The sequence below is a fragment of the Aotus nancymaae genome, unplaced genomic scaffold (genome assembly GCF_030222135.1).
Source record: "Aotus nancymaae isolate 86718 unplaced genomic scaffold, 86718_ANA_hifiasm-v0.15.2.pri h1tg000036l, whole genome shotgun sequence".
In the NCBI taxonomy this organism is placed as follows: Eukaryota; Metazoa; Chordata; class Mammalia; order Primates; family Aotidae; genus Aotus; species Aotus nancymaae.
Window position 1 is genome coordinate 457653 of NW_026988450.1, and position 23202 is coordinate 480854.

The window sequence follows — 23202 nt, forward strand, 5'->3', positions numbered from 1 at the left end:
AATCAAAGATTAAGAGATCATGATTTATTTTAAAGGAAAGCTATCTTTTAAATCTGAGGTCTTAGTCCCAAGTCACACAAATCATGATTAGAATTTATAACTCTCTAAGACTTCAACTGTTTCTTCATTTCCTATGTGTTTGCTTTACTTTGAACTCATTAATTTATTCTTATACAAGGAGTCTTTATCTTAATAACTGAATCTGCTTACAATAATTTTGATATTGCGTATTTTATGTAAAAACAATCAAGAAAATCAGGAGCAGTTGAAAAGTTGAATCTTTAATTTACAAGGACTTATTTTCTCATTAGAATAAGGAAGTAACCTGAGCAATATTATACTTCCAAGTTTTAGTTTCTTCGTTTTTATTAGAGCTAAACAGTCATGCATCCTCAGTGATTTAATTAAAGAGGGAAAAAGGAGGCTAGAAGAATATGGGCTATAGCACCAATAATAAAATGCAAAGGGATACAATTAAACCAACCTGGTCGTTGTCCTGAAACATTACTCTAGTGCAAACACAGAAATAGAACCGGAAGTAAAGGAAACATCTTTAAGAGAAGACATAAAATGGACCATAAAAGAGGTTTTATGAAGTCTAAAGTGAACTAGCTAAAAGGAGCATGCTACAACATGGATGGACCTCAAAACATGATGCCAAATCAAAAAAAAAGAAAAACAGACACAAAAGGTCTCATGTCCTGTGACTGACTCCCTTTATGTGAAATGACCAGACCCGGCAAATCTAGACCTGGCAGATTGGCTGCCAGGGTCTGGGAGGAAAGGAAATGGGGGTGACTGCTAATGGGGATGGGGTCTACTTCGGGATAATGGAAATATTCTGTAGATAGAGGTAGTGTGTGTACAGCATTGTGAATTGCATACTTTAAAATGACTAATTTTTTGAAGTTTTAATTTCCTTTAGTTATTTTCTTACTATAATTTTATGTTATATTAATTTTACCCCAAGTTTAAAAAAGAAAAATGAATTGATTGTCTAGAAGGTACTTATACTGTTATGAAAATAACTACAAATATTTCATAAGTTCAGTTGGAAAAGAATAGTTTCTCAATGAAACTTCTGGGCATAATTCCACATATATCAAAAAGATACACATAAGAAATAGGGGCTTAAAAAGGAAATGCCAGTTATTATTACCCTTGGCCAGTAAGGCTATTTTGGGGAAATAAGGACATGGATTTGTTTATTAAAATGGGCAACCCTCTAAATCAGCCATCGGTTTTGTCTTTCAGTGGAAGATCTCTTCTCTTTAACATAAGAAACCCGACTTTATATCTGCTGTATGTAATCTACTTTCACTATCAATGAGAGTGAAAATCAAACGTGATTAAAGCCTGCGAAGGGAAGACGAGGGACTGTGATCAGGCTTGGAACACCCACCTGTTTGATCACAGGAAGGAGGATGAATGAGAACCACCAACCATCTGAGAGATTCTATGTGAACTGTATAGGCTAAGCCTTAACCATCGCCAGCATTCATGCCCTGCGTACCTACCCTTCTGCTCCTGAAGCTAAAACTATTTAAAACTTTTAGACTATACTTACCCCACTACTCAAAAAAATTAGTTCACGTTATTGTCAATTAGATAAAAGTTCTGCTTTGACTCCAGCCTTCTGTATGTCGCTATGGCTTCACCTACTCATTCAGCAAACAGCACCTTAGCATGGGCATGTGAAGTCATTGCTCCTGCCCTCAAGGCATCTACACTCCAGAGGGCAGCAGGTTAGTAAGACTTTTGCTGGGGTGGGTGAATGTACCCCTCATCTGCTTTGGTCAGCAGGGGAGGAGCCCTTTGGCTGGGACTCATAAGTTCATCTATTTTCTAGGCAGAGGCCCGTGGGGAAGCACTCAGGGTAAAATGATCTTACCCTCTACCCATAGACTTACTTTCCCAGTATAGGTTGAGCATCCCTTATCTGAAATGCTTAGGACCAGGAGTGTTTCAAATTTCTGATTTTTATGAATTTTGAAATATTTGCATTATACTTACTGGTTGAGCATCCCTAATTGGAAACGATGAAATCCAAAAATGTATGAAATACAGAAGAGTATTTCCTTTGAGTGTCACGTCAATTCCCAGAAAGCTTTGGATTTCAGATTAGGGATACTCAACTTCTATCTTTTCACCCAAAAACAGGTTGTTGTTCACGGCCAAGTGTTATTTTTTGTCCTGTGTAGCAGTTAGCACAGTATTCAGTAAAAACCCAATGTGGCTGGGCGTGGTGCCTCACGCCTGTAATCCCAGCACTTTGGGAGGCCGAGGCGGGTGGATCATGAGGTCAAGAGATCGAGACCATCCTGGTCAACATGGTGAAACCCCGTCTCTACTAAAAATACAAAAAATTAGCTGGGCATGCTGGCACGTGCCTGTAATCCCAGCTACTCAGGAGGCTGAGGCAGGAGAATTGCCTGAACCCAGGAGGCGGAGGTTGCGGTGAGCCGAGATCGCGCCATTGCACTCCAGCCTGGGTAACAAGAGCGAAACTCCATCTCAAAAAAAAAAAAAAAAAACCCAATTTGGCCAGGTGCAGTAGCTCACACCAGTAATTCCAGCACTTTGGGAGGCCAAGGCGGGCAGATCACCTGAGGTCAGGAGTTCAAGACTCTCCTGGCCAACATGGCGAAATCTTGTTTCTACTAAAAAAATACAAAAATTAGCCAGGTATGGTGGCAGGCACCTGTAATCTCAGCTACTCGAGAGGCCGAGGCAGGGAGAATTGCTTGAACCCAGGAGGCTGAGGTTGCAGTGAGCCAAGATTGCACAACTGCATCTTGTTCCCAAAGTAGTGAATCTATATCCCAAAGTTGTTAGGATAATTTAATGAGACCACATTCATAGAATTGCCTTGTGCAATGTAAACCACCATGTAAGAAGTGGCTCTTCCCTTCTTCGTCAGACTTTTTTTTCTTTCTACTTAACTGAAAAAGTAGAAATCCAGCTAGCACTGACCCAAGACTTTGTTATCTTGTTTTTACAAACAAAATGGATAGAGAAAGGAAATCAAGAGTAATGAGAAGAATGATAGAGTTTGAAAGTGTTCGATATTTTTCCCAAGGAAGAATATAAATCATCCAGTTGGACATTGCTAGGCATCGTCAATTACCTGATAATGGGAAATAATATATAATGAAGCCAGCGGGATTAATACAGAGAGATTTAGTTAAAACAGGAATAAAAGAAACCAAACGGGCTGGGCGCAGTGTCTCACGCCTGTAATCCCAGCACTTTGGGAGACCGAGGCAGGTGGATAACCTGAGGTCAAGAGTTTGAGACCAGCCTGGCCAATGTAGTGAGATGCCATCTCTACTAAAAATACAAAAAATTAGCTGAGCATGGTGGCAGGTGCCTGTAATCCCAGCTACTCCAGAGGCTGAGGCAGGAGAATCGATTGAATCTGGGAGGCAGAGATTACAGTGAGCCGAGATTGTGCTGTTGCACTCCAGCCTGGGCAACAAGAGCGAAACTCCATCTCAAAAAAAAAACAAGAAACCAAATGGAAGGTCAGCTAATGTGACAGCATAAAAACAAATACCACTTATCCCTCCAGGTTAGTAATTTAACTAGTTAACTTACCTTGCAGCATGGTAAATCTAGAATTCAGTAAATGGGCAGGGTTTTGTTTTTTCCTTTTTATTCATTTCTTCTCTTAGAAAGATTTCCCCCACCCCACCCCTCACTATCCTTCTTTCCACATAAATCATAATTATCTACCAGTAGGAGGTCAGTAGTTTTAAAACTTTCCTTTTTATTTTTCTTTAATAGAAATCTGTTCAGGCCTGATAGCTCATGCCTGTAATCCCAGCACTTTGGGAAATAGAGCGAGACCTGTCTCTACACATGGAAAGGGAGGGAGGGAAGGAAAAGAGGAAGGAGGGAAAGAGGGAGGGAACAGAGGGGAGGGAGGGAGGAGGGAAGGAAGGAAGAAAGGAAGAAAGAAAAGAGAGGGAGGGAGGCGGGGAGGGGGAGGGAAGGAAGGAAGGAAATCTAAAGAAAAAGTTTGCAAAACAAATCATGTGAAGTTGTTTGTTCTGGAAGGTGGATGAGTTGGGCCAACATGGCTCGTCACCCAGCTCCTTAAGAGTCCAGCAACATAGTCTGAAAGCACCTATTGTGGATTAATTGATCATATAAACATTTCACATATTCCTTAGTTCTTCCTCTTTCTTCCTTTCAGGTTAATAGCTTGTGGTAGTAGTTGCTGTCATGGGGACACTGGGTAGCAGTGTGATTCAGACGCAGAATGGAAATTCCTGTATGAATCTCAAATTTAAAAATCCAAATACTTATTTTAAATATGCTATTATTAGCTGAATTATCAAATTCAGAAAATCTAACAGATTTGAATTTCGGAAAAAACACTTAAATCTTTATAATTTGCCAAGAAAATCTCTCTCTGTTAATATGGGATGTTGAAAGTGGAAAGAAGAGAAAGCTTGAGCATCCCTGGAGTCACTCTGTTTCTTCCATTTTACTCTCAAACTAGCGAACACGTTAGGTCATGGTGTTTATTTTCTACATAAAGACCCTGAAGCTCACTGACATTAAGCAGTTTGGCTCCCTGTGTGTGAGCTGGGTCTCAAGACAGTTCCACCGAATTCCAAAGTCTGATACTCAGTACTACGTCTGACATTTAATTACTTTCAACTTTAGGAGAATTCATTTCTGTAAATTTCTCATTTGTTTTGTTGTTATAACCCCTGGGCCTCAGAACAAAAATCTGATTATTTCTTGTCAGTAATGTCGATATTAATTTAAATTCTTAGCATTTTCCACTGTTTTTGTTAAACAACAGTAATAACTATACTAGGATTGTCTTGAGTAACCAGGAAGAGTGTTAAATCCATAGTCAATAATTACACTGCCTGCTTTTGGTTTACTTAGGGTTTTCTTTCCCCAGTTTACTTAGATACTTATTAACAAAAATAATTAGCTTTAAGGAAAGGTTGGTGCAAAAGTAATTGCAGTTTTTGCCATTGCTTTTCAGTGTCATTACTGTTAAATAAAGCCACCAACAGTGGGGCAGGTTGTCATGAGCCCGTTGAACCGAGACCGTCCATGTGTGAAAGGCTTCGGATCAGGACTTTTGGTAACGATCTGTAAATGTGATAATGACACAGCCACTGCTTTTGCTGGTTGTTGCTGTTCAAATAATTAACATAAATTATGAAAACAGTTTAATAATCTCCCTTTCACCCACCGGATATTTACCCCAATGAGTAATCACACACCTTTCTCCACGAATGTTGACATATCTCAAAACAAAAGGTGTGGCTTGCCTCTTTCACTTCATTTCACCAGGATGTCCCTCTTCTGAGAGTCGTTCAGGTTGTTTCTGGTTTGTACGACTTCAGAGCAGCATCGCAGCACACCTCCTTGTGTGTCTCTGTCACGCCTCCTTGTGTGTCTCTGTCACGCCTCCTTGTGTGTCTGTCACGCCCCCTTGTGTGTCTCTGTCACGCCCCCTTGTGTGTCTCTGTCACGCCTCCTTGTGTGTCTCTGTCACGCCTCCTTGTGTGTCTCTGTCACGCCTCCTTGTGTGTCTCTGTCACGCCCCCTTGTGTGTCTCTGTCACGCCCCCTTGTGTGTCTCTGTCACGCCCCCTTGTGTGTCTCTGTCTCTGTCCCGTTATTTACTGAGCTTGTATTTTAAGCTTCTTTACCGTGAGATATAACAAGCACATGAAAGAGCGCATAACTGTAGATTGTGACAAATAGCGAGTGAGTAAATGAAGCTCACTCATGAAGCTACCGCTGAATTCAGTAAACACGGCTGGTATTCAGGAGCCGCCTGCTGCCCTCACCCTGATCCTCAAGATCTTCACACTTTTGGGATCTCTTCCATGTGTTTCTTTACAGTCGTACTACTTTTTGTACGGCTTTAAAAATACATTTAGGCTGAGCATGGTGGCTTATGCTGTAATTCCAGCCCTTCAGGAGGCCAAGACAGAAGGATCACCTGAGGCCAGGAGTTCGAGACCAGCCTGGGCAACATAGTAAGACCCTGTCTTTACAAAAAATAAAAAATTAGCCAAGTGTGGTGGTGCACACTTGTAGTCTAGCTACTTGGGAGGCTGAGATGGGAGAATCACTGGGTGACAGAGAGACCTGGCTCTCAAAAAAAAAAAGTGTGTGTGTGTAGGTTCACCTGTTTTTGAACTTTGTGGAAACAGCATCATGCTTGTGCATTCTTTGTGTTTTGCTTTTTTTGCTCTATATTTGTGTACTAAATGTGCACACATGCGAGTGTCCATGTGTGGTGTGTGTGTGTGTTTAACTGTTTTTGAACTTTATGGAAACAGCATCATGCTTGCACATTGTGTGTTGCTTTCTTTGCTCACCAGAGATGCTGCAGCCCCACCTGCACACAAGAGGACTCTGATGTGGGGGCCTCGTATGGAAGAGGGCTGGGGACAGCACAGTGCTGATCCAGTAACCCTTGTAAGATCCATCCGTCTGTTGCCGGTACCTCCAGTTTATTTGTTTTCATTCCATTTTATTTATTTGCCACCATCTCTTCATGCAATTGTTCTAGGCATTTCCGGGCACTGCTGGCAGCGGCATGAGCCCCTGCCGTGTATCCCCTAGGGCACAGGTGTGCACACCATGGGGGTAGGGTGTTCCTCACCTTCAGTGGATGACGCTGGACTGTCTTCCAAGAGCAGAGTCCCGTCGCTGTTCCTGTTAGCATTGTGGAGCTCCTGCTGCTCTGCCCTCTGCCCATTAGTTGCTACACTTACGTGTCTTTTTTCTTATCTTTTTTCTAGACTGCATTTTTTTCAGCCTGCTTCCTCTGTAGTGGAATTCACTGTGGTTTAGATTCCAGTCCCCGATGACTGCTGAGGCTGAGAGGCTTTCGCACTGCGCTGCCATTCGCCTTTCCGCTTGGGTGAAGTGCTGCTCAAGTCTTTCGTTTGTTTTTCTCTTGGGGTGTTGAGCTTTATATATTCCGAGTCCATCTCTGGTTGTATATAATTTGTGTGTTGTGGGTGGCTTGTCTTTTTATCAACAGAAGTACCAATTTATGTGGAGGAGGGCGAAAGCATTCCCAAAGTGGGACTGCCTGGCCAGAGTATGTAACTAGGCTTGTTTTCATGACCCACAGGCAGGGCCCCAGGAAACATTAAGTGTTTTTGAAATGGCTTCTGGACTCATAACTCTCCTGAGTTGGTCGGGTTACCTTTAATCAGAATATTTCCAGCAGAGGCTGTAGTCTGCGTCTCCTTCAGGTAAAATGAGATTAACTTGAGCACCAAGGGAAACAGTGAAGTGCAAAAGTCAGATGCATGTGTGTGAGAACTAGAGCTACTGTTTATCATAGGCCGATTAGGCCTGTTTTTGTGATCCAAAAAAAAGGTCTCAGAAGCAGATACTATTTTACCCACTTCACAGATGAGGATCTTGAAGCTCATCAGTAATAAAGACTTCACAACTGGAAAGTGGGAAGGTAGGGTTAAAGCTTTCTTTGACACGGCTCCCAAGAGAATTCCGCATCTATCCTGGCAGCTTGAAGTGTAGCCTGGCTTCATGGCACCAGGCATCTTGTCGGGGACAGAGTCCACACCACAGACTCTGTCCATGGTGTGGACCAGCGGTGAGACAGAGTCCACACCAGATGTCTGACTCTGACACAATCCCAGGCCCCTCCCGTCCGCAACTCTCTCTGCAGCTCTCCGTGACTGGGGGCTGTGTGGGAGCTCTGATGAGGCACACTCCAGTGCCAGCATCACTTCCCTCCCCAAGGCCAGCCGTGGCACAGTGCAGGCTGCTTACTGATTAGGTTGAGCCTGGTCGCTTGATAAAGGGTATTTTGTTGTTTTCCTCTTCATTATTTGGCATGTCAATGTAAATTATTTTAATGGGACTCACAGTTTCTGTCTTTGAAGCATCATATGAGGGGAGGCTACTTGATGTGTGAATTCAGTATAATAGGATGAATTGTAAGGAGACAAGGGTTTTGTTTTTTTTTTTTTTTTTAAGTATCAGAGCACACTTGTAATATTTGGCTTGAAAAAAAAAAACCTATGTGTATATAAGAGCTGTGGGCTGACAGATTTCTTGTGAAAGTCTGGGTTTTTCACCTCCGTACTGGTGGGCAGGTAGATATGTGAGGCTTTCGGAATAGTAAGTACCACCCGCCAGGACGGAAGACAGAACCGTTTGCAGAGGTGCAGAGAGCAACACGTTTCAGGAGCGCTTCGTTTCCTGTGCAGGGTGCGTGTGTCATTTCCTGATGAGGGAGAACAGAAGTGTGTAAAGAACGTGTTTTTTACAAAGTTACTACATTATACTACTGAATAATTTTATGTCCCCAATCTTGAGTCAGGAGTTGATTAGGAGGAGATTTTTTCTTTTGTTCTATGTATTATTTTTAATTCCGCGTCTTTAACAGAAGACATTTTTAAATGTAATAGCAGGCCAAGCACAGTGGCTCACGCCTGGAATCCCAGCACTTGGGGAGTCTGAGATGGGCAGATCACTTGAAGCCAGAAGTTTGAGACTAGCCTGGCCAACATGGAGAAACTGCATCTCTACCAAAAATACAAAAATTAGCCAGGCGTGATGGCACGCACCTGTACTTGCAGCTACTTTGGAGGCTAAGGCCGCACAATCACTTGAACCCAGAAGGTGGAGGTTGCAGTGAGCCAAGATCATGCCACTACACTCCAGCCTGGGTGACAAAGCGAGATTCCATCTCAATAAATGAACTTGCTTTGGAAATGTTTCGTAAGTTCCCACATCTATGTGGTATTCATAGCATTTTCTTAGCAGAGAGCCGTCTCCGGAGTCAGAATGCCTGATCAGATGCGCTTCCTGGCTGTCCCACCACGGTGCTTGAAGGGCCGCTCCAGAACATACCAGAAGTATTCCTGAAATCCTGCTTTACACTGTGCATTTTACCGTTCTGCAATACCTTATGTCATAGAAGAGGGTTTAAGTATGAACTTCACACGGCCACAGTTTTATATAGATGTGGAAACCCAAGGAAGTATTTTTCTTTGTATTCTAAGCCACGTTCTCCTGTGCTGCCACAACCCAGGGCCCAGCCTGGGTACCGTCTCTGTCCTGTGAAGAGCCACAGAGCAGGGCTGTGCTGTCTGGTGCTCAAGACCTGCTCCTGTGGCTTGGCAGGGCTGAGGGGCACACCAGCAGTTACATGGAGCTAGTGTTCCACCACCCATTATCACCACTCAGGAGAAGGAAGCTCAGCCGCTCCAAAAGTAGAGTGCTGAAGCCACTGGGCTCACTCCCAGCCCTGTACTGCTCCTGGGCTCTGTGTCAGCGTTCCCGCGAAGATTAACAGCACTACTCTGTTATTGCAGAAGTCCCCAGCTTTTCGTTTCCTGGAAGCTTGAGATTAGTTTGGATGGGGGCTTTGAGGAACGGAAGAGATAATGTTTGTAGTAAAATCATTAAGCAGAGTTGAAGAAAGTCTAACGATGGACGTATTTCAGGTCAGGGTTAGCAGTCTTCAGATTGCAGGCCCCTGTCTTAATGACGCTTTTTAAGTAACAGCTTGACTGAGGCGTAATTTACATACCATAAAATGTTACCCTTTTTAAAGTATAAAAATCATTGATTTTTATTTTACTCACAAGGTTGTGCAACCAGCATCCTAAGTCCAGCACGTTTTCATCACACCAGAAAGAAACCTTGTACCTTCAGCAAGAGCTCCACGTGTCCCCTCCCCCGGTGGCCACTCCTCTGCTTTCTGTCTCTGTGGATTTCCCTGTTCTGGACATTTCCTGTCAATGGAACCATACAGATGTGACCTTTGATGTCTGCTGTCTTTCACTTTAGCAGAATGTTTTAAGGTCCATCCATGATGTAACATGTTATCAGAATTTCCTTCTATTTTTTTGTTTGTTTGTTTTTTGAGATCAAGTTTCTTGCTTGTTGCCCAGGCTGGAGTCCAATGGCGTGATCTCAGCTCACTGCAACCTCCACCTCCTGGGTTCAAGCAGTTTTCCTGCCTCAGCCTCCAGAGTAGCTGGGACTACAGGTGCACGTCAACACGCCCAGCTAATTTTTGTGTTTTTAGTAGAGACAGGGTTTCACCATGTTCGCCAGGCTTGTCTCAAACTCCTGATCTCTGGTGATCCACCTGCCTTGTCCTCTCAAAGTGCTGGGATTACAGGTGTGAGCCACTGCGCCCAACCAGAATTTTATTCTTTTTTTGGCTGGATACTATTTCATGACATAGGTACATCAAATTTATCCTTCAACAGTTGACGCACATTTGTGTTGTTTCGACTTTCTGGGTATGTTGAACAATCCTGCTGCAAACATTCGTATACAAGTGAAGATGTACGTTCTCAGTTCTCTTTATAGACAGCCAGGAGGTGAATGGCGGGACTGCTGCCATGTGGTTTTTCAGTGATGGCCTCATTTCACTGTCCCACCAGCCTGATGGTACATTGGAATCACAGCTAGTGTAATCTTGGTAGAATCTCAAGGTTTCCATGGCTCCTACCAGTTGTTCATCATCTCTTGGGCCATTTTTTGCTGCTGCTCTAGTAGAACAAAACTTGTTGGAGAAAATCATTTCAGTACGGGGCAAGAGTTTGTGTAATTCACTTGAGGTGGTTTTTTGTGTGTTTAAGGGTGACATAAAAGGAGATAAGCTATCTTTTTGAAGGCATTATTTTTACTTCTTAATTATATACCTAAACTGTATCTCCAACTAGCCTAGAGTTTAACATTAAATGAATGAAATGAACAAGTGAATTTAGGTTAAAGAAATGTATCAGAAGCCATGGATTTCTTACAAGAGAAATCAGGGCTCATGAAAAGTTATCAAACTGAAGCGTTGAGGGACACTTGTGACGTGTGACAGGTGCCAGTGTTGCTGAAATGCCATGTGTCCTCACTATGCAATACCGGCCGGTGGGATTGGAGAGGCTTGCTGGCCCTGCTAGCCGGCACCCCAGATTCATGACCTCGTGCCATGCCAGTGTTATGCGCCTCCCAGGCACCAGACTCTCATCTGGGGCCCAGGATTCCACAGAGAATCCTGAATCTCAGAAGGCTCACGTTCTTATGAGGACACAAAACAGGCAGCACTAACTAAGCAAGAGGATCTTAGTTTGGTGACAAGCCCTGAACACAGGGCGTGGTGGGGCAGAGACGCCTCAGAGTGGCATCAGAGGTGACCTTCTTGCCTCTTCTCACCTGTGTCCTTGTACAAAAGCCAACAGTGATTCTTGCAGGAATTGCCTCTTCAAGACTGCTTGCCCTTTGCTGTTCTCTTTGGCACTGATGCACTCATGTAGTGGGAGCCCCAGCAAAGCCAGGGGCCACATGAAGAGCTCCCTCCTGGCCCAGAGAGACTTCCTCAGAGTCTCCACAGGTCTTTCTCAATGTTGCAGGTTGGCCTGCTCCTAAAACTACTATTTTCATGTTGAGTATGGAGCCACAGGAAAGAATGGAGTTACAGGAAGGGTTACATTATTTACAAACAATGAATGGGAAGTTACCTTTGCGACTCAAAATAGGATTCCTATCTAAGTTTATTGGACACAATAATGATTCAGCAGCAGATAGGAAATTGTTTCTTAGACTGCATTGAGGTTATATGTTAAAATACCAGCTACCAGAAATGCCTGAAGTCGTTGTTTCTGGCATGTAGAGACCCTGCTGTGTGAGGGAAGATGTGTAGTGTGTGGCCAGCATTGGGCAGGAGAGGGAGACAGACATCTAAAGAACACGTCCAGGTAGAAGACAAAGAGGGAAGAAGGAAAAAAATAAAAAGTGACGAGGACTGGCCAGGCACGGTGGCTCACACCTATAATCCTAGCACTTTGGGAGGCCAAGGCAGGAGGATCACTTGAGGCCTAGAGCTTTGAGACAGGCCGGGCAGCATAGCGAAACCTCATCTGTACAAAAAAGTCAAAAAAATTAGCCAGGAATAGTGGTGCACACCTGTAGTCCCAGCTATTTGGAAGGCTAAGGCCAGAGGATTGCTTGAGCCCCGAAGGTCACACCACTGCCCTCCAGTCTGGGTGACAGAGCAAGACTCTGTCTCCAAAACGTATCTGGGGAAGGGTGTGTGTGTGTGTGTGTGTGTGTAATATAAAAGAATAATGAGGGCCCAAAGAGGTTTTTTTTAAAAAATGTGAATTAGTCAATGTTTACTGTATTAAAAATTAAAACTGAAAAAGATTTAACGCATTAATTTACCTAAAAGTGTCTGTAATAAACACATTACATGACAACCTAAATAACATTTTTTATGAAAAATATTTCCTAAAACACAAAAACAAGTATTTAGTGATGGGAGTGGCATTGCCCTGTGTTTTGCGGGTCTCTTCACTGGTTGAACGGGAGATGATGGGTTATCATCTGTGCCCCACCTTCAGTCTGTTGTAATATCACATATGAGCCTCTGGAAAACACCACTGTACACTCGTGAAAGAATGGAAGTGAGAAAGAAAAATGAAGGCTTAGCAGAAAATAGTTTTGGCCTTGTAGGCTGCCTGAAGGCTCCCAGAACCTCGAGCGAACCCCAGACTCCACTTAATGAATGACTGGTCTGAAGTATTCCACTACCTAAGTGAACTATCTTGGAGAGATGTGAGTCCTACCATAGTAATAGGTACAGAGAAATTAGCAGCAACATGACAAATTTTAAGAATATTCTATACGCAAAACATACGCTTGGTTAAAAAAAAATGATTCCAAGCTCTCTGAGGATGAGTCTGTCGAGGGGCGGTGCTTCCTTACCTGTTATCTTCCCATTTCCTGTTGTCCACAGCGCCATTACGGCTTAAACCTCCCAGAGCAGTTCCCACTCTATCCACACCCAAAAGAAAGTGATTCCGGCAGTTTTAAGTTGCCCTGTGAAGATTTGAGAGTAGTTGCATGAGACAGTATCAGATGGAAAAAATAAACCCTGAAATAACTAACAGAATAGTCAAGCAAGCTGGTAATATTAGCTTGTGTTCCAGTGTGCAAAGACTTTCCGTGTTTACTTTCTTCCAGTGGGCTGGAATGTGGAGACCTTGGTTGCCCTTACTTTGAATGGTTGGTTTTCCAAATGACATTTGTCCTCTACCGGTCAAGGTAAATAACACCAGCTATAATGAGGCCAGAGGAAGCAGATCATTTGCTGCACCAAAATACCCGTAAAATATGTGTAGAAATACGTAAACGTAGCATTGTTTCAGTGGCAGTGAGGCAGAAGCCCTGCTTCCCTCGCCTGTTGTGTGTTTCTGAGACTCCGCTTGGGTGTGGTACCCACTCGCGCTCTCTTCTTGGTCTGCAGCCGACTTCCATTGCCCCAGAACTTGCCCCATCCTCACTTCTGAGCTCGTGGGTGATACGGGGGCTGCCTTTTTAGGAATTCAGGAAATGGAGGCACCCAGTTGAGGTTCTCTGCACCTGGGTAGCTTACTCTGTTCCGTTCACCTTTCTTGTTGCACGCTGGGAAACCTCTCGGCTCTAGTTTACTCAGGAGAAGCATCTGTGCATTGACGTCACTGCCAACTCTTGAACTGAATTTGTAAATTTGTTCTGGAGATGGTCTCAAGTTGGTTCTCTTCCTTCGTGATTTGTGTGTTTTCTACTTAGATTTTGACAGCTCCCGAAATATCTTACCAACAACAAAATTCAGGCAAGAAAATTGATTTTTTTCATTCTAAGAAATTGACTTTGCTCCATATAAATATCCCCATTGGTTTATTCCTAACCCTTGTATTGTTTAGAGTACTTTTTCTCTCTCTCAAGGATCTGGTAATTACTAAAACAACAAATTTGAAAATGCTTTTTAAAGTTAAAGTTAGCTATTCTGTCTTTGTAAATTTTTCATTACAAATAGGTTGGAAATGTTCAGGTGCAATTCTGTTTTGCACCAGAGAGCCCTTTGCAACACAGAAAGCCTTCAGTCAACCAAGCTCACCTGTCAGCCTGCAGAAGGCACTTACCGCAGATGGCTGGCTGTTTCTAGCGCCCCATGCTGCCACGCTTGCAGAGAAGGGTGTCGACTTCACCACCCACATCTAGCATTGGAGACTTTGGAACCATCTTTCCCCCTCAAACAGAGGCACGTGTCAGTGAGGAACAGCAGCAGCATTAGGAATTAGAGAATCACAGAATCTTACGAGGGAGGAAAACGAGGCCAAGAGAGATTTGGAACTTCCACAGTGGATGGAAGGTGGACCTTGTCCACTCTATCCTCAGTTCTGTGGCCAGCATTCCTCCAAGCAAATGCACATCACCCGCAGCGTCATGGGTTTGGAGTGTGCAGGCCCAGCCTGGAGGACGTGAGTTGGGAGGACCCCCTTCCACATGGCCCTTATCTCCAGTGCAGCCCAGTCTCAGTCTCTCCACGGGCCCTCATGACATGTACGTGATGTGGTACCCCGTCCTTATTTTCTCTCTCTTGAGGGGTGTCTCCAAGGGCTATTTTATAAGTGAGAACATGTTCTCAGAAAGTGCCTCTTACACTTCAGTGACTAGTCACATGTCGGAGTAGCCTTGCTTTAAAGAGTGTGGAAGACTTGAAAATAGTCTCAGGGTTGGCCTCAGGGAGCCATGATTGCGCCACTCCAGCCTGAGTGACAGAGTGAGAGACCCTGTTGGAAAAGAAGAAGAAGAAGAAGAAGAAGAAGAAACACTTAGTATTTATTTTTATGGTAAATATAATTTTTATTGTGGTAAAATAACATAAAATGTACAATTTTAACCATTTTAAGTATAATTTGGTAGATATGATTTTAACATGTGTATAGATCTTGATATCTTTCTACTTAAAAAGTACACTGGCTACTGTAATAAAAACATGGCACTGAAAGTCTTTCAGCTTCCTGAGCGTGACTTTAGGAAACCTTGTGTGGGCTCCCGCCAGGCCTCCCGCCTCCCGCCTCCCACCTCCCACCTCCAGGAGCAGCTGCGCGTCCTACAGCCTGTGCGTGCAGGCGGATCTGCCGCAGCCCCCAAGTGGGTGCACAGAGGAGGCTCCCAGCCTGTCCCCGTTGCCTGCCTGTACCCTGCTGCCTCCTTCCTTCTCCGTGTGTCCTGCACCACCCCCAGCCCCCTTCTTGCCGCTCTTCAGATGCAGCTGAGTTTTAGAGGTTGGATGAACTGTGACTGAGAGTGGCGGGAAACGTGGTTCTCCCTTCAGCAATGGGCAGCTGACGTGACCTCCACCCATGCTCTCTGGAAGGGAGTCCTGTGGGAGCCGCTGGGAGAGCTGCTGACTGCGGCAGAGCCTGCCAAACTGCGGACCTGGAGGGTAGGACAGCTGGCCCTGTTTCTCTCCTTGTCTGCTCCACAAACTTTTGTTGTCACAGATTAATGACCCAAACTTGTCTGCAGACTCATTTTATGCAATCTATAAATTAAGGCATACCTGAAGAAATTTGTTCCAACATGATGATATTATCAAGTCATAAGCACAATGAGGTAATCTGTATGTTCCTTTTTTCTGTAATTAAACATTTACTTTATATTTTAAATTTTTTTTTTTTTTTGAGACAGAGTCTTGCTCTGTCACCAGGCGCCAGGCTGGAGTGCAGTGGCGCAATCTCGGCTCACTGCAGTCTCCGCCCCCTGGGTTCAAGCAATTCTCCCGCCTCAGCCTCCTGAGTAGCTGGGACTACAGGTGTGCACCACCACGCCCAGCTAATTTTTGTATTTTTTAGTATAGGTGGGGTTTCACCATGTTGGCCAGGCTGGTCTCCATCTCTTGACCTCATGATCTGCCTACCTCGGCCTCCCAAAGTGCTGGGATTACAGGCCTGAGCCACTGCGCCCGGCCCATATTTTAAAATTTTTAAATGAAAACGTTTATTAATTTTTGAAAAGACAGACTTATGGTAGCCACTCCCCTGTCACACAGCTTGTTTGTTGCTTAAACATATTTTTAAAGGATCACTTTTTTAAAAGAATGTTTCCTATGTAACAAAATGAATCCTTATGCAAAATTAATAGTAAAGAATGAATTGCAGTGAGAGGAACGATACACTTTGTGCCAACAGTGAGCTTCTGCACCAAGTCTGTTTCCAGCACAGGCTGGAGTCGTTTAAGTGAGTGTGTGAGCTGCCCCCAGATGATTCTGCTTCACAAGGCAATAGCAGCCATCCAAACCATTATCTCTTTTTAAAAATAGTTTTTAAAAACAGTAGAGAAGCTGGTTTTTTATGACACTAGGCATTTTATTTAACTCATAGCCATTCTTCAGCTAAGCATCTTGCATTAAATATAAATGTATAATATGTCTAAAGTCTTTGAATTAGCTGGTAGCATCCTCTAAGTAAACAGAAGTCATTAAATTTAAATAGAACTTTCCTATGGCTGTGTGCTTCCAGAACAGCATTTATCAAAGAGAATTCCAAGAGAACACTAGTGTCTCAGGACATGATTAGTGATGACACCAAAAGGGTTTCATGGTTAAAAACGGGAGCAGCTTTGGTTTAAAACAGTATGCCACAGGCACCTTTTACACGAGGCTGTCTGGGCCTCCACCACGTCCGGTCCCACCGTAGGACGTGAGTGTCCTGCCAGCTGCAGATGCGCCGCACAGCAGTGCTGGCCACAGAGTTCTGGTCTCATAGGTTACACTCCACAGAACAGTTTTCGGGAAACTCCAAAATTTTAGTGAAATTGATAAGTACTCTGTCACTGTCTGAAAAAGTTGTTTATTTTTCTATACCGTACAGAGAAGACCATTTTTTTACATTCATCTTTTATCATGAATAAATTTTACTTAATTTTATCTTAATTTTACTCTGTTTCTTCACAAAGTAACACTAGGATTAAAATCCTGTCTTAAACTGGGCAGATTTTTGAGCAAAAAGCAGCATAAAAGTTTATGGCTTTAGCAATGACAATACTGATAACTAGAGTAACGTCCAGTGGCTAATGTGTGGGCACTCACTCTGAGCACAGAAACCCTAGTAGGTGCTGCACATACATGCTCTGCTTCCTTCGCCCCTTGCAGTAATGCCAGCAGCATCCCCCCGGTTTCCCAGAAGGGCTGACACAGGGTCTTAGCATTTTCTCAAGGTCTCACAGTATATGAAAGGCAGAGCTTACACTAGATGAGTTTCTTGATTCCAGGGCCCTGCTATTCCCCATCTCTGTTAACAAGGGGCTCAGGTAAAGGTTAGAGCCAGGTCTCAGAAGTGCAGTCAGATCTAAGGTGAGAGCCATATAAGGGAAATCATAACAGTGTTTTGTCTTTTTGTGCAAAAGACAAAACTCTGTATTTTTTACTTCAGATAACTTTTCTTTTGTTTGTTTGTTTGTTTTTTTTTTGAGATGGAGTTTCCCTCTTGCCCAGCTGGAGGGCAATGCGATCTTAACTCATTGCAACCTCCGCCTCCCAGGTTGCAGCGATTCTCCTCCTCAGCCTCCCAAGTAACTGGAATTTTAGGCACCTGCCACCACACCCAGCTAATTTTTGTATTTTTAGTAGAGATGGGGTATCACCATGTTGGCCAGGCTGGTCTCGAACTGCTGACCTCAGGTGATCCACCGGACTCGGCCTCCCAAAGGGCTGGGATTACAAGCATGAGCCACCTTATCCAGCCCACATAACTTTTCTTACAGAAGTAACACTTAGCTGTTTGGGAAAAATATATAAAATACCCACTGCAAAGTAAGAAAGTAAATAGCACCTCCAAGCTCTACTCAGATAACCACTAAAAACATTCTTACGGGCTTCAGTCTTTTTCTTTGGGTTAATATACATAAATGCATGCATGCAGAGAGAGAGAGAGAGAGAGAGAGTTAATTTGTTGCCTGCTTTCTTCTTAGCAGGGTATTAAAAACATGTTTCCATGTCCGTAAATATTTTCCGTGTAACCGTTTCAGTGACTGTATAATATTTCACTGTGTGGATGGATCCTAACTGAGGGAGCAGCTTCTTACTCTCGTGCAGTTGGCTTCCCGCGGTGTCTGTCCATTTGTCTGCCTCCTTTCTTCCCCATCTGAATCACCACACATCTCGAATTGTAGCTCCGTGGCATTAGACGTTAGAGTCTCTTAAGCATTCTACCAGCTCACTGACCAAATACTTAGGAAGGGATGTTTGATGATGAATACCTTTGACTTTTCTTGTTCCAGGACAGCAGGGATCTTCAGTCTGATTGATACCCTGTGGCCCCCAGCGGTAACTCTGAAAACACCTGGCCGTGACCAGCCCTGTGAAGAGGTAAGCCCGGCATTGGGAAAACTTCCCCAGTTGTGGGCTGCTCCATGCCAGGTGCCAAGCCAGTCATCATCACTGCCACCCATACGGTCTATGCCCCCCGCTCCAGTGGCAACGAGGAACCCCCGTCCGTGCAGCCAGTTCCTTTGTGGTGACCCATGGATATGAGCCAGGATTGGAATTCAGGTCCCTGGAGACCAAGCTCTGGCTGCCTTCCCTACTGTGCTGCACCACATTTTCTTGAAGTTAACTTGTGATGAATGCTTAAACCACAACCCTCACATGCTGTTGGAACAATTGGGGTCTCAGCCTCATACTAAAGTAGACATAGAATTTTTCCCACGAACTTCTAGTCACTCACAGAACCAACACTCAGTTACCAATTAGAGCAGGAACTCAATATAATCCATAGACATTCGTACAACCTCCTGGGTAGCCAGAAACTTCCATTGTCCTGCTTGTTTATGATAGTGTCTAAGAAGAAGCAAAATGGATTAAAAATGTTCCCTCCTCTCCCTCCTGAGCCTTTTCCCCACAGGCTAGACAACTGCTGCTTTGGGCCAGAGCTCCCAAAACAAAACATCTTCCTTAGACTTACAGCTTCTAAGTCTGTGACTCCGTACTGTGTCAAACAGCATAATAGTTGTCAAAACGCGTGGTGGCTCATGCCTGTAATCCCAGCACTTTGGGAGGCCAAGGTGGGCCGATCATCTGAAGTCGGGAGTTCGAGACCAGCCTGGCCAACATGGAGAAACCCCATCTTTACTAAAAACACAAAATTATTAGCCTGCCAAGAGGAATTTTATTACGGAAAAAACACACACACACACACAAAATTAGTCAGGCATAGTGGCACATGCCTGTTATCCCAGCTACTTGCAAGGCTGAGGCAGGAGAATCCCTTGAACCCGGGAGGCAGAGTTTGTGGTGAGCCAAGATCATGCCATTGCACTTTAACCCAGGCAACAAGAATGAAACTCCATCTCAAAAAAAAAAAAAAAAAAGCCCATTTCTAGATTCCTTAAGAAGAAGTAATTTCTAGGTGATATTTTCAGTATATCCTGAAAGATTTCTGAAATGATACCTTGAATTGTCAATAGGTTCATAAGTATAGAAGTTCTTACACTTGGTCCGGAAGTAAACAGTGTAACCCATTCATTCTGTAGCATTCCAGAGAGAGGACACATCTGTAAGCAAGTCTGTCTATATTAAAGAGGATATTTTAATCGTGTGTTGAGTCTTTTAACAATACATTCACCTTCTACCTTTGCCTCATTTAAACAGATAAAAACTCATCTACCTCCTCCAGCCTTGTGTTATATCCTCACAGCTCAACCGAGTGTGGGACAAATTGATGTAATTGACGGAGACCCCATTTCTAACCTTTACCAGCCTCCAGTTACTCGCTGCTTAAGAGACATTCTCCAGGTAGTGCCTTTGTTTCTGACAAGTTCTTTAGGTATCGGCCGTGTCTGTGTGCCTCCTGTAATGCTGCCAACCTTTTCTAATTCCTTTCCAGATGAATGAACTTGGTACCCCCCGTTGCAGTTTCTATGCCAGGGTGATTTATCAAAGACCACAGGTAAGCTCTCTCAATCTCTCAGACTCTCTTTCTGTCTCTCTGTCTCTGTCTCTCTCTCTCTCTGTCTCTCACACACACACACACACACACACACGCACACGGTGTTAGAGGTTTATTAAAGGGTCATCTCCCTCAGAAATTAATGGCTTGCCAAAACAGAAAAAGTCCAGTTAAGCATGCCCCATATACTGAAGTGGCAGTAAACCCATTCCATTTACAGGTGGAAACTACCAGCCACTGTGCTAAGCACTGGGGTGTAAGACCCAGACAACCGTGTCCCCAAAGCTTCCCAGCTCAATAATGTTCATTCTTTTCTGACACTTAGGCAGGTTGAAGAAAGGAAAGAGACACAGAAACCCCATTTATGGGGTGGAAGTGGGAATCTCGGGATTGAGCTCGGCTACTTCTGGGAACTTTGACAGCCTTCGAAACTGAAAGCACCCCATCCCACCCCATGGTCCCTGTGAGGCCTTGGGCTACTCTAGAGAGCAGTGGCCTAGAGGAGCTTGCTGTCAATCAGCTAGGAGTAGAGGAGGGAAGGCGATGTGCTTGCCGGTTTGAATGCATGAACTATGTTCTGCAAGAAACCTCTGCTGGCCCTTACCTCCTACAGAGACATCTGTGTAGGTCTAATCACCCAAGAGGCATTGAGAACATCCCGTTTGTTAAACTCTTGTCCAGTAGTGGGCGATGTGCACCAGGTGCGTCTGCCTTGGTGCAAGAGAGAGCAAGTGCCCCACGCATTGCCTCCTCGAGGGTGTGTGTGAGTGGAGCAAACCAGGCCCCTGGTGTCTGCACTCACGTGGACTCTCAGTGGATCACCAGCTACCAGCCAGGCCAGAATACCCAGGGATTGCCCAGCAAGGAGTCTCGAGCAGGGCAGGAGACTGACGCCCCAGTGCACCTCAAGTCAGGGCACAGTGGTGGGGGTGGCACCAGGGGCTGTCTTCTAACCATACCGTGCCTGGTTATCAAGATCTGACACTCACACCCCTCACTTTTCTTTTCGTTGCTGAAGTATGCTAAGGTACGCCCAGACCTTGTGCCGTTTCCCCCCAACATACTTGCTGCGAATCTCTACAAAGCATTCGTGCTTGCACACAACCCAATTCAGCTGCCTGGTTTTGGAGCCTTTCTCTTCTCCTTAAGTTATCCAGAGTTATTTTCTGTTGTGCATTTATTTTGAACAAATTCTTTGCGTTTCTCTGATTACTCTTAGGCAGTGGTAGAACAAGAGAGTGACTAAAAGAATATGTTTCTTTTTTTTTTTTTTTAATTGCATTTTAGGTTTTGGGGTACATATGAAAAACATGCAAGGTTGTTGCATAGGTGCACACGTGGCAGTGTGATTTGCTGCCTCCCTCCCCTTCACCTATATCTGGCATTTCTCCCCATGCTATCTCTCCCCAACTCGCCGCCCCCCCGCTATCCCCCCTCCCCCCCAACAGACCCCCGTGTATAGTGCTCCCCTCCCTGTGTCCATGTGTTCTCCTTGTTCAACACGTGCCTATGAGTGAGAACATGTGGTGTTTGATTTTGTGTTCTTGTGTCAGTTTGCTGAGAATGATGGTTTCCAGGTTCATCCATGTCCCTACAAAGGACGCGAACTCCTCATTTTTAATGGCTGCATAATATTCCATGGTGTATATGTGCCACATTTTCCCTGTCCAGTCTATCATCGATGGGCATTTGGGCTGGTTCCAGGTCTTTGCTATTGTAAACTGTGCTGCAATGAACATTCGTGTGCATGTGTCCTTATAGTAGAACGATTTATAATCCTTTGGATATATACCCAGTAATGGGATTGCTGGGTCAAATGGAATTTCTATTTCTAGGTCCTTGAGGAATCGCCACACTGTTTTCCACAGTGGTTGAACTAATTTACACTCCCACCAACAGTGTAAAAGTGTTCCTATTTCTCCACATCCTCTCCAGCATCTGTTTTCTCCAGATTTTTTAATGATCGCCATTCTAACTGGCGTGAGATGGTATCTCAATGTAGTTTTGATTTGCATTTCTCTAATGACCAGTGATGATGAGCATTTTTTCATATGTTTGTTGGCCTCATGTATGTCTTCTTTTGTAAAGTATCTGTTCATATCCTTCGCCCATTTTTGAATGGGCTTGTTTGTTTTTTTCTTGTAAATCTTTTTTTTTTTTTTTTTTTTTTTTTTGAGACGGAGTCTCGCTCTTGTTACCCAGGCTGGAGTGCAATGGCGCGATCTCGGCTCACCGCAACCTCCGCCTCCTGGGTTCAGGCAATTCTCCTGCCTCAGCCTCCTGAGTAGCTGGGATTACAGGCACGCGCCACCGTGCCCAGCTAGTTTTTTTGTATTAATAGAGACGGAGTTTCACAATGTTGACCAGGATGGTCTCGATGTCTCGACCTCCTGATCCACCCGCCTCGGCCTCCCAAAGTGCTGGGATTACAGGCTTGAGCCACCGCGCCCGGCCTCTTGTAAATCTTTTTTAGTTCATTGTAAATTCTGGATATCAGCCCTTTGTCAGATGGGTAGGCTGCAAAAATTTTTTCCCATTCTGTTGGTTGCCGATTCACTCTATTGACTGTTTCTTTTGCCGTGCAGAAGCTCTGGAGTTTGATTAGGTCCCATTTGTCTATTTTGGCTTTTGTTGCCAATGCTTTTGGTGTTTTGGTCATAAAGTCCTTGCCTACGCCTGTGTCCTGAATGGTTTTGCCTAGATTTCTTCTAGTGTTTTTATGGTGTTAGGTCTTATGTTTAAATCTTTAATCCATCTGGAGTCAATTTTAGTGTAAGGTGTCAGGAAGGGGTCGAGTTTCTGCTTTCTGCACATGGCTAGCCAGTTTTCCCAACACCACTTATTGAACAGGAAATCCTTTCCCCATTGCTTGTTTTTGTCAGGTTTGTCAAAGATTGGATGGTTGTAGATATGTTGTGTCGCCTCCGACGCCTCTGTTCTGTTCCATTGGTCTATATCTCTGTTTTGGTACCAGTACCATGCTGTTTTGATTACTGTAGCCTTGTAGTAGAGTTTGATGTCCGATAGTGTGATGCCTCCCGCTTTGTTCTTTTTGCTTAGAATTGACTTGGCTATGTGGGCTCTCTTTTGGTTCCATATGAAGTTTAAGGTGGTTTTTTCCAGTTCTGTGAGGAAGGTCATTGGTAGCTTGATGGGGATAGCGTTGAATCTGTAAATTACTTTGGGCAGTATGGCCATTTTCACGATATTAATTCTTCCTAACCATGAACATGGAATGTTTCTCCATCTGTTTGTGTCCTCTCTTATTTCGTTGAGCAGTGGTTTGTAGTTCTCCTTGAAGAGGTCCTTTACGTTCCTTGTTAGTTGTATTCCTAGGTATTTTATTCTCTTTGTAGCAATTGTGAATGGCAGTTCGTTCCTGATTTGGCTCTCTTTAAGTCTGTTATTGGTGTATAGGAATGTTTGTGATTTTTGCACATTGATTGTGT

The 23202-nt window shown here is 44.1% G+C and overlaps 1 protein-coding gene across 12 annotated transcripts in view; it reads left to right on the forward strand.

Moving 5' to 3' along the window:
• The window catches only part of SPIDR (scaffold protein involved in DNA repair), a 415411-nt gene that overhangs the window by 358219 nt on the left and 33990 nt on the right, over positions 1–23202 (forward strand). For all 12 annotated transcript variants that reach the window (XR_002478925.2, XM_021672883.2, XM_021672887.2 and 9 more), the window contains 3 exons: positions 18087–18174; positions 19456–19599; positions 19691–19753. Coding sequence is in view for 11 of the 12 variants with exons in the window: in XM_021672883.2 (XP_021528558.2) it covers positions 18087–18174; positions 19456–19599; positions 19691–19753 (295 nt within the window). In the remaining variant the exon portion in view is untranslated. The remainder of the gene's footprint in view (positions 1–18086; positions 18175–19455; positions 19600–19690; positions 19754–23202) is intronic.